Source organism: Glandiceps talaboti, chromosome 7, assembly GCF_964340395.1.
Source record: "Glandiceps talaboti chromosome 7, keGlaTala1.1, whole genome shotgun sequence".
Taxonomy (NCBI): domain Eukaryota; kingdom Metazoa; phylum Hemichordata; class Enteropneusta; family Spengelidae; genus Glandiceps; species Glandiceps talaboti.
The window spans coordinates 1,594,753-1,607,500 of NC_135555.1; the positions used below are offsets into that span (position 1 = coordinate 1,594,753).

General features: G+C 38.4%; 1 protein-coding gene across 1 annotated transcript in view; it reads left to right on the top strand.

Moving 5' to 3' along the window:
* The first annotated feature begins 1,263 nt into the window (after window positions 1-1,263).
* Window positions 1,264-12,748, top strand: part of LOC144437118 (dipeptidase 1-like) — a 17,039-nt gene continuing 5,554 nt past the window's right edge. The window contains exons 1-4 of the mRNA XM_078125976.1: window positions 1,264-1,563; window positions 8,594-8,738; window positions 10,781-10,913; window positions 11,869-12,019. Coding sequence (XP_077982102.1) covers window positions 1,340-1,563; window positions 8,594-8,738; window positions 10,781-10,913; window positions 11,869-12,019 — 653 coding nt within the window. The 5' untranslated portion in view covers window positions 1,264-1,339. The remainder of the gene's footprint in view (window positions 1,564-8,593; window positions 8,739-10,780; window positions 10,914-11,868; window positions 12,020-12,748) is intronic.

A 12,748-nucleotide genomic window follows, 5' to 3' on the forward strand; every position in this document is an offset into this window, starting at 1 on the left:
TATATCCAGAGCCACACACCATGCATCATAGATCGTATTGGCACCACTCCAAGGGCACTGCACTGGTACAGGGTATTGGCACCACACCGGGTCAGAGGTCGTCAAAGTCCAGTAATTAAGTTCACCGAATATTTATTTTTCAAAACAAACTTAAACAAAAAAATACTTTATGATACCATAAAGTAATAAAGCAATAATGTATGTAGATATGAACAACTAATAAAACATGTCGTGTCAATTGATATATTATAAGTGCTTTTGGCGGGGAATTGACTGTTGCACCCAGACTCGTAGACAACTGTAAAGAATTGGACAGAGTATAGAATAGTAAGAATCGGACAAATCAGAGTAGACTGTGGACAGTCGCTTGCACCATTTCCCCTTCGTTTTATTATCTAAACTTAAGTCGTCGCCGCGCTCCGATCCGGCGTAACACTACTATAATCGCATACTGATATCGAGGGCCGCAAGCCCGATAACATTGATTCGGAGACTTGTGTCTTTTTCTTGTCTGACAGCATTTAACCCATGTTTTAAAAAATATTTGAACGAGTGATGGTCATGTTTTAGAGGAAGGAAATTGGAGGGAGGGTCACTTTTTAGTACGACGGGATCGGGGGAGGGTAACCTTTTTACGCAACAGACAGGGCATGATTCCACGGCCCTTCCTCTTGTCATTAATGAAGGCTACCTTAACAATAAATGGTGTTGAGATGTGTTAACACTGTTACACGAACCACTGTCTATATTTCACCCGAAATACAATCAATTCAGAGAAATGTGAACACTCACTTATATTTGATTTGTTCAAGTTGGCGTTTTTTGTTGCTAGTAGTAAAAACAAGGTGTAAGAAGAAAGCCACTAACATGTTTGTATTCTGTCATCGATTTAAAGAATGTACATTGTATTATTTTGTATTTGCGATGAACTGTAACTCAGTAAACCGAAAACTTTGAAAAGAAATTAAACCTCAGAGACATTATATTGGTTACAGATATTATATATAGAGAGAGGTACATGTACTTCTTTTTGGAACATTGCTGGTATTGAAATTAGTCTGGATGCCACCGTGGTTTTGTGAAGGTATAAATCGTAACGATACTGTATCGGAACTAGACTATATTGAAATCGGCTATCGAAAACAATGTACTATCACTACCTGTATTTGTGAACTTCATACGACTTTAAACACACGACACGCTACTCTTCTGAAGTCACGTGATATCCAGGAGTGGCTCTAGCGAGCATGCAGTTTACAGACATTGCATTCTGCAAACAATACATTGTATATAATACAATTCCAGGTGCGGCTGTGTTTTGGGAAACCTATTTGTCAAAATGGCCGAAAATGAGACTGGGGCTGGAAGTAGTGTTACTAATTTGGTAATCTCCAACAAAGCAACCAAATCTCGTTATGCTATTCTTGTTGGCATTGCCGTAGTGGTCGGTTTAGTTGTTGTTGTTACTGCTATAACTGTACCTGTTGTGGTCAATTCTCGACGGGAATCAGAGCCATTAACAAAGGCTAAAGACTTGATGTCACAGGTACCCCTTGTTGATGGGTAAGTAGTACTTTGAAAACTTCAAATTGAACACCAAAGGGAAATTTTCAGGGCATTTCATAAGTATTTGTACGGGGCAGTGAACTTGGTGAAAGTTTATGGCAAAAGAACCATACATAATGACGGAGATTCTATTGCACAATCGCACAACTTCCAGAATTACATTGATGTTCGTTGATCAAATGTTCAACGAATATATTCCTGGAAAGTATATCGACCGGTTCGCTCTACGACGCTGTGATGAATTGATACTTGCGGTGACACTTTCACGTTACTAAGTACAAAGCTTAGCTCTGCCTCTGTTTGGCACTTTAATCTAGTCTAGTATGAATACTTTTCGATGGTTCTACTAATCGCGACAAATCGCAATCGAAGGTTCGTCTTCTGACTTCTCTTTTGATACCAAACGTGTCTGTGAGAAACTGACTTATCGATCCCTGTTTTCGTTTACTATAATCTACAAAGACACGGCGAGGTGGGTAAAGTAGTAGCTAGGGGCGCCTGTCATTCATGCGACCATCCGCCCGTCAGCCACTTCTTAGCCACACAATCTATGAAGCGAGCTAAGGTAAGATTTTAACTGCAATTTGGCGAGTTTTCTAGATTCTCAGATCCTTGGAAATTTGATTTACAAATACATGTAGTTGTTGGATTGGTAATGAGTACACATGTTGATGTGTGACAGCAAATCAAAATCACGCTAGGTAGCTGATCGGGTTATGTCAGTCATATACAGTAGTTCGATACTATGGTTGTTACGTGTTTACTTACCCAATACTTGAAACTAGACACCCACAACCGAATGAGAACAATACAAGTATGCCATTTTCTTTGTTCCCTGGGTTATGGCATTGTCATAGACTAGTAGTATGTCGCGTAGCTTTTAAACTTTTTAAGCCCTCGACCACAGGCGCTAGTGAAGTTGTTAGATCACAGAGAATTACGAAAATATGGAGAACTACGACTGGTGACGTCCGGGGGGGGGGGGGGGCTATTACATTGGGTTCTGCTGGCCCTCCCTTGTGTGTGTGTGTGTGTGTGTGTGTGTGTGTGTGTGTGTGTGTGTGTGTGTGTGTGTGTGTGCATAGTAGTTTTGTATCTAAGAACACTATTCAAGTGTGTACACCTATATTGATAGAGGTGAGCTTTTAAGGATGAGATGCAGGTTCGTTGGTGAATTTTGGCCTTTTTTTTTTTTTGCTCATTATGAAGCTTCATGGTATGTGCCATCATTTGGTTAAAAGATTTTTTGAAAATCGTTCATTTTTTCCATTAATAAATTTGAAATGAAAAAACTCTAACGCTATATGTGTTTTATATGGTTTCATTCCTGAATGTTTATGTACAAAGATTTGCATACATAAAGAAGATTGACAGAAACGTTGATTACAGAAGAGTGTCTTTTCATATGCAAATGAGCCATAGCTAGTAGGCCTCTGTGCAATGACTGACGTGACATTATCTCTTAGCTGTGTTGTTGTACAAAACCAATCAAACTCGGTAAATTTGGTTATAACCAATAAAAAGTAAAAAAAATACCTCCTTTGAACCTGGACTTATGCACGTTGATTTTGACCAGTGCATCGGCTAAAAACGTTACAGTGAAGCGGCCTACACTGCACTACAGCCGCACAGTCGCTTGTAAACTGTTACTCCTTTCCTAAATGGTACTTACAAGTTACATACAACACTTAGGGGGAGAGGGGGGGGGGGGTATGACATTGCTACCGATTTCATAAGAATATCGCCAATCCCTATAATAACGTCATTGTTCTGTATTAGGACCGTTATAGACAAGAATAAAACCATTTAGGAAAGGAATAACAGTTTACAAGCGACTGTGACTACACTAGTCTACAGCCTTCAAGTGTACCCGACGCGACGGCGATGTATTAGATGACGGTTTTCAAGTACCATGCATGTAAAAAAAACCATACAAATCTCGAATATCTAACAGTATTGCAGGCTAATTGTTTTAGCCGATCGAAAAAAAATTGATGTTTACAAAAATAAAACGATTTAATCAACACGTTGGCGCATCGAAAATGAACCACGCTATCTTCGAGACTTGAGAGTTCACGTCAGATGCGTGACATTGCATCGGCGATTTCCGGGTATTACATTTCTGTTTCTGTAAGATTCACAGAACGTGGCCGTAGACTAGCTTTGAACTTTCGCGTTGGTGGATTTTGACAACGTCCTCTTCACATACTATATTATATTATTAGGGTTAAGGTCCTATAAATTGAGTGTGGCAACCACACTCTAACGATCGGCTTATCACGGCTCGATCCTTCGTGAACTTTCGAGACACGTCGACACCGAGTCACATGTACTGTAGTAGTATACGTGCGTTGCGTTGTTTATTTGCGTCTACGATGACGCTGTCTGAACGTAAACGGCAAAGAATTTGGCACCGAGCGATCCTCAAGGCTATTAAAGTTATAAAATGGAGATTTTGAAGGTACAAGTAGTTTAAATAAATGAGGTAATGTCTACTACGACTCCGAGTATCATAAAACGTCACTCGCAGTGGAAGAAAAACTGTTGACGTGAGTTCAAGTACCATTATTTATACCGTAGTTTTGTAACACTCCTTACAATTTGTATAACATTCCCGGTGTCGTGGTGTGGAAATTTGATTTCAGGGAAAGGATTAACTTTTTTTATTGTGTGTCTTCAACGAAACACCAACAACGTAGCAATGCCTAATACATGAGCAGGAATATGGAACGTAGCCCATATTCGAATCAAAACACGAACACCAACTGCGTAGAGCAAGAGCTTCGAATCCAAACCAGAAAGTATACTATGTAATGTCGAGAACGGCACGCGTACCGTATTAAAAGATTAAACCAAAGTCTCCACCCGTAGATGAATAATAGATGACTTGACACCTTTATCGCGGGAAACAAACACGTTTCTATCTGTAGCATTTCATGACCCTCCCAAAATACCCGATTTTCTTCATGTCTGTAGCAAAGCAACGTACACAACCAAATGGCAAGGATTGAGTAACATATTTGCAAGTCACAGAAAACAGCTGTTGCAATGTCTGTCGAATTTGAAAGCTTTTGTCGGGCGGAAGGAGTCCAATTGTGTTAATTAGCATTTTTCTAGGTTCTTTATTTTGTATACTGTGTGAAGTTCAAAGCTATTTAACTTTGCGTCAGAACGTCCCAGCTGCGTCAAATTTGGAGACAATACTCGGAGACAGTGTGTCGAAAAAACGTTCCTCCGGATTGTTTAGTTTTTGAGGGAATCAAGAGATATTGCGTTGAGAAGTGTGAAAAGCGGTAATTTATGCAAAAAACACAAAAATACAACTTTGGATGATTATAACAAGACAATGAGAGACAAAATAAAAAATCCGGAGGAACGTTTTTTTGTTTATGTACATAGCTTTCATTTGAAGTCGAAAAGAGGACTATATTCAACTGTTTGTAAAAGTTAAATAGCTTTAAGTGAAAATCGTCAAAAAACACAGTTTTTGGGTACAGATCAATAATATGGTTAAAAATGTAAAAAATCACCACAGAAACCACAACTTCATACAAAGACTCGACATCATTAATGAAAAAAATGGTATATTTATCTTGTCTTTACTGTGAAATGTGATGGAGGAAAAATGAGCTAACGAACCTGCATCTCAACCTTAAGCTGGACACTAAATCTTTGACCTCGACCTTCATCCCAAGGTTGTTCAATGACTTCATAGAAGTTTTATACCGAGTGACACCATTCAAATGTGTTCACTCACGTTGTTAAAGGTAAGCTTACTATTGAGACATACTTTTGACCTTGACCCCCATCTTCAAGGCCGAATGTAATTCACAGAATAACTTTGCGATACAACGCCATTTGTAGCCTGTAATCCATGCGGATTGACATTTTAAAGTTTGCTGTGATTGGGATTTTAATTTTGCTTTCCAATCACAGCAAACTTTAAAATGTCAATCCGCATGGATTACAGGCTATACCATTTGGGGCTAATATTTTTTTTACAGTATAAGGGTTGTTTATCTGTATTTTACTGTTTAAATCTTCCCCTGTGTTGTTGATACAGCATTTATGACTCACATACATATTGTACTTAGCTTCTTGAAAAGTAGTAAATTACACTCTGTTTATTCTAATTATACTCTAGACTTCTAACCAATACTTTATGTGCCATTATTTAGTCTCCTGAGCATTATCAAAATAAATGTCACCAACCTAGCTAATGAGTATGGTGCTGGTCTACGGTGTACTCTCTTGGAATGGAGTATGGTCGGATAGTTATACATGCAATAACCAGTATGGTGCTGGTCTACGGTGTACACACACACACACACACACACACACACACACACACACACACACACTCTCTCTCTCTCTCTCTCTCTCTCTCTCTCCTCTCTCTCTCTCTCTCTCTCTCTCTCTCTCTCTCTCTCTCTCTCTCTCTCTCTCTCTCTCTCTCTCTCTCTCTCTCTCTCTCTCTCTCTCTCTCTCTCTCTCTCTCTCTCTCTCTCTCTCACATCACATCCTACTAATGCGAGAGGGAGGATGAGTGGCCTACTCTATTCTACCTGCAGTCTTGAAGGACTAACGCTACTATAATATTTCAGCTATCCTAACTGACATTTTGATGTTTTGAATTTTCGCTTGTCCTTCTTGGGGACTGTAATGATAGCTGAAATAATGTATAGCGTAATTAGTTCTTCCACAGTCACTTGGTTAGCCAATGTTCTATTCAAGGATGATCAAAAGACAAAATACAAATTATTAGGTATTTAGGAATATTCAAAAATGCCGTCACATATACAACACTATTGTCTCTGTGACGGTATACTCCCTGTCTCGATCACCCACCAGTTAAGTTACAACGCCACTACCTGTTATACCTGTAATACCTGTAATAACTTTATGCAGACACTTAGCTAGTAGACGAACAAACACTTTATTTATTTATTGTTTGAACCAAATCGACATACAGGCTTATGTCAATAAACCAGTGACAAAGTTGGCATGATGTGTGGCACTTTTATGTGACCATAAACTTCAAGTGCATTTATCGTTGAAACCTTTGATAGCGTAGTTGTACATGGATTCTGATTTTGGTATTACATATTTGTTTAGACTACAAAACTTACTGCACTTCTTAGAGAACGACCCATTGACAATTACATGTATTTGTTTTTCACAGGTGACTCCAAATAACTTTATATTTGGTTAGATCGTACTAAAATGTGCTCCTACATCGTAAAATATAAAAAGGGTCTCTGGGGTCAACATAATCTTTTCCTCTGAGTCACAAAGTAGCTGGCTAAATTGACACATCATGTTCGAAGGCACAAGGCAGGGGTATTGTCATTTGCATTGCTGCCAGTCTAAATGACTGTTAGTGTTAGCCTTGTATCGGCCTAGAGTATCGAGTAGTTGTGTGAGGATTTGGACTACGGTCTCCCATCACGCAACGTGTGTCCTCAGACCGTAGTATGTTACATTCATAGGTGCATCTCCTTTGTTTATGGGCTGCTATTATACTATTGTATAATCTTGTGACTAAATTTAGCATTCAAATGTATGATCTGCACTCAGTCTCGGATCGTGAACATGCCCAAAAACAGCAGCTAGAGAGGATTGTGTGACACACAAAGCAGATCACATCACACCGGTTCTAATTTTGCTCTTCACTGGCTACCTGTCAAGTACAGGATCCTATACAAAGAAACTGATTACCTACATAGCACTCAATAGCATTACTCCTAGTTACATCGCTGACTTGATTAACAGTAAACTTGCAACTCGTTCATTATTTATGCGTTATTAAATGCTAAAGTATGCCTAAACATCAGTATCCACTAGGTTGGCATAGACTATGGTATCTTTTCTCATACGTCTTTTGAGTAGTATGGTAGTGCTCTGTCTCGTCACAAGTACGTGCAGCGCAGGCACCACGTTAGGTCATACCATTATGATTACCTTCTCTACTATTCACAAATCTTTGTATAACGCTTTGTTACAAACTAAAACCACGCTTTTGAATAAAGTTCACTGCTTTAAAGAGTTGTGTAATAATAGACGTTGTAGAGACGTCTTTCAAAATTTCTATGGTTTAATTTGAATAATGGCTGGTCATAAGTTCAGCACCCGAGTCAACCCAAACATTCTCGCAGACGATGCCTTTGGCGCAAAACAGCCTGTGTTGGGGGTGACCCACAGGCCCGGGGGAAACTGACGTATGAAGTTGCACGAGCACGATCAGGTGTATATGTGACTGTGTATAACGGTGTATATTGCAAAGATAACAACAGGAATTGATAGGCAAGTGGATAAACATTTTAAAATGGCGTAAGGTGACCCTATTTTTTTCCAACCGACCAAATTTTCATCTGTGACATCAAACTAAAAAAAATTTTTTTCGCCCATCTCTAATATTTTGTGGAAAATCGCCCACTCTGGTAAGAATAAGCAAGTGTCTTGACTGTCGACGTCATCTACAGTCATGGCGGCGGCGACGATGTTTGTTCACGAACAGAGCATTTCTTTCATGACAGAAATTAATCAAGTGTGTGTGTGTGTGTGTGTGTGTGGGGGGGGGGGGGGGGTTAGAGGTGCATGGGATTTGTGGTTTACCAGATACTACATACCCGATAGAGAAAATGAAAAGGAGAGGTAGGGAAACATGAAGAAGATGATTCTTTAATTTTTTTAAATCGCCCGACCGACCCATAGTTGCAATGAAAAAGTAATGAGAAACAAAAACAAATCTAAAAATAGGGTCACCATAATATATGCCTAACATCTAAGACCACATAGCAACAACATAACAAGTCAAGCACTAAAATATAAACACAGGTGTCCGTAACAACAATGAACAAACCCGTGGCAACAACCAAGAGAATATTGTGCAAAGATAACCTACAGGGATGGGTAAATCAACTTGTCATGACAGAATAATGTCCGACAATCATTTGTGAAAATTACAGTATCAATCATTGGCCAATTTTCTCGTAAGTATTCACTTCCAATAATACTTTGTTTGCAGACACAACGATTTGCCATGGCAACTGAAGACCAATTTTGATAATCAACTTTTGACGATTGATCTAAGACTTAGTACAGCAGACAAGTTTGGTCACTATGGACACACAGACATCCCAAGGCTCCGGCAAGGATATGTGGGTGCACAGGTAATATAATTTTATAGTTTAGGTCAACCAAAATAAAGTTTAAGTGTGGTTCCGATAATCTGGCACGACCTGTTTCAACCTAACATGTTTGTAAAAGCACATTCCATATCAGCGCCCCCACCTTCAAGCTTCCAGGGTGTGCTATTACGATACGTTCCATCTGTCTGGCATCCATCTGTGCATGCGTACGTACGTCCTTTACGTACGTACATTGACCTTTGACCATTTCTTGCATATCACAGGCACTTTTATTATTTGTTGCCAATCTCTTGTCTACAGAAGAGGGGGGATAATTATATGAGCATACAAAAGCATTATTTTTGGCACTCATATCAATTTTACCTTTGACCCTGACCTTTACCTTCCTAGTTAAAAGTTGGCCCAATTCATCTGTTAGTCACACACACATAATTCTTGTATTTTCCCATAGAGTTAAGACAGTATTTGGCGGCCATATTGGATTGTATTTGGCGGCCATATTGGATTCTAAAATGCTTTAATTTTGATAACATGTTATCTTTTTAACGTCTACTAAAATTACATTGTAAAAATTTGTACGGTGACCGCTGACTTTTTTCTGGGATTTCACTAAGAAAGGATTGTTTTCTTCACAAAGTAACAGCAAAGTTTGAACAGTTTATTCTGAGACACATTTCACGGTAAGCATAGACAATATACCAGTTAGTGTCATCATCCATGGTCCATCCAAAAATGTATAGAAAATGACACGAAATTAAAACTGAAACACAATATATATATATATATATATATATATATATATATATATATATTTACCCCACAGATAAAGAAAAGAAAAACAAATTCAATGCCGACATTATTTTTGAAAGTGTGTGGAACAAAGCGTATTTTTACTCAGCCTAATTTTACCATCATGTAGGACTTAAAGTAGTCTTAATCTAGAGACGTTAATCAGTTGGCGTTTAAATCTGACAATCTCTTGTTGGAAGAGGTATTCATATTTAAAAGCCAACGGAACGGATAGCCTCTAAGCTTAAATTAGATTTTACAGTGCTATATGTTTCAGCTTCTGTGTTAACAAAATATTCAACAAATGTTATCTTCTGAAAGAGTACATGTACTCCAACATTCACACAAATTTCGACGATTATCTTATACATACATACATACATACATACCTACCTACCTACCTACCTACCTACCTACCTACATACATACATACATACATACATACATACATACATACATACATACATACATCGACAAGGTAAGCATTCCCTTATCGACAAGTTTACAAGAACAATGAAGCTGTCACCACATATTTATCACCTCAAGTTTATTACAAATAACATTCCCCAGTTCATACCACTCGCCGAATGTTTGCAAGCGCATTTATCGTTACGGTTTTGTAGGGCATTTAGTGCAGGCGGCGTCTCATGACTCTTCAAGTGTGATACACTAACAGCTATGTACCTTTTATGATACCTTATAACTTGTATGCCATGATACTACGACAAACATGTACCCACACGAATTAGGAACACATAGGAATATTTACTATGCAAGAAATATTGTATTAAAATGTCAAATGTTTTATAACGAAGTGCTTCCCCCTTCTAAGTTATGAAAAACTGATTCCATCATATGAGCGAATGTATGTCTTCAACCACTGTCTGTTCTGAGGTACATGTATTTCACGTCGCCTATCCATGTAGCAATAGAACACTGAGCATGGACTGCAGGCTTATTTCGAGCATGGTTACATTTTACGTGACATAGTAATCCATGTTGTACATTGACATGGAAAATAGTGAACAGCAAATACACCAACATTAAAGCTGCGTCCACCCAAGCATCGAGCTATACTATTAAAATATAGTGTAGTACTTGACGTTGAAGAAACAATTGTAGATCATCCCTCTCAAGGTCGTGTCATTTGAGGGTTGTGATATATCATGATACACCACCACCGCCACCATGCACCACATACCATATATACTACTGTATATGAATATGTTAACACTGTTCGCATCACTTTACGGTGTCTACTCTCTTTTCACCAGTTTTGGGCAGCATACATGAGTTGTAAAGCACAGTACAAAGATGCCCTACGTGATACAATTGAACAGATTGACGTCATTAAAAGATTTGTAAAACAATACCCCGATACTTTTACATTCGTCACAACTGCTCAAGGTGAGTATATATAGGATAAAATAAGATATATCTTTATTACAACCGTACAGAAAATTGACAATTCTATTTAGGTAATAAGTGTAATAAAGATATTAAAGAACATTACAATAAAATACACGTATAGGCTAATGTTATACATGTAACTATATTAGAAAACTATTTTCTTTGATTAAAGATATGAATAGTGTGAGTGTGTAGTTGTGTGTGTGTGTGTGTGTGTGTGTGTGTGTGTGTCTCTCTCTCTCTTTGTGTGTGTGTGTGTGTGTGTTTGTGTGAAATACCCTACCTACATTCTTTTAAATCTTCACGTTGATCAAGATATCGTAAATAGTCAATTTGTTTGACGTGTAGTGTTATTTATTCCTCAACCACTGCAAAACACGATTGGTCCATTAAGACAGGCCTGATAGAGGTACACTGTCAACACCGATCAAGCAAGTTGTACTTGTCTGTTTATGTGTGATGGTGGACAGTTTTAAAATGCAACACGGAAATTGCACGTTTACACATGAAAACAATTTGCCAGCGCTGTTTTTATCTCTGCATAAACATAAGATAAATGACGAAAACAACGCTCAGTTTTTATACTTTCAATTGTTTGCACATTTTGTTTTTTGGAGAGTTTTCAGTTAAAAAAAAACACCAGTAGATATCTTAGCTCTGGATGTATACGCTACGAGGTTCGACACGTCTTAAGACGCAAGACGTGTCGAACCTCGGAGCAAAGGCTTATGGTATTCGGCGAAACGAAACGAAACGAAACGAAACGAGGCTTATGGTATTCAGCGAAACGAAACGGAACGAAACGTTTCGTTTATACATCCAGAGCTATAGATATCCTACACTTTAATATGGAACTGGAGGAAAGGTCAAATTACGAAAATTGGTTTACTGAAGAACAATATGCATACATTTTGGTGGGATGACCTGTACTCTCAATCTGTGAATTTTCTAGGAATATGGGATGCATTCTACGATGGTAAAATAGGGAGTATGATTGGAGTAGAAGGAGGGCACAGTATTGACAGTAATTTGGGTGTACTACGCATGCTCTATGACCTTGGAACTCGATATATGACGATCACCCACAGCTGTAATACACCATGGTAAGTGAAATAATGATTCATGCATTCTTTGTCCACATCCAGCCTGTTCTTGAAGACATTCCAAAGAAAACGAGAACAAAAAGAACTAGTTTTGTTCGTGGTTGGATTAAGTGCAAATTTAACTCTATTTTACAATATAATTATTATTTGATAATAAACTTCCACACCATCGTTGGTGGCGCTCTACGTCATTGTCCTTATATAACCTCCCAGTACGGAACGCAGCTTGTTGGAGTGCCGCAACGACTATAGGCCAAAAAAAAAAAATCTGGTTCTGGTCAGAGTAAACTTTCTAAAGTGGTGCGACGACGCGCGTTTTTTTTTCCTAATTTTTTTTTTTTTTTTTTTTGCAAATTAGTAAATACACATTTTTGACACTTTACATGCTCTCGGAAGATGTCATACAACTCTGGAAGTTGACACTGTTGTATGGCAAGTTTTGTACGATGCGGATCAATCATCCATCAGGGCATCACTAGTCACATTTACAAATTTATCTTATCGCCCAGTGATTTGCAGTTATAATCCCATCCAAGATAATAATGAGTCTTGCCTTGCAACCACTGTATAATGTCATTGTGCAACTTGTAACGTTAAATAACGAGAAATAGGTCTGTCCAACGGACGTAGAGGAGGCAGTGTTTTCTTTCGAGCACCGTCCATCATCAGTCTGATACGCAGTCTGTATACGCTACGATGCATGTTCGACACGTCTTTACATCTCATCGC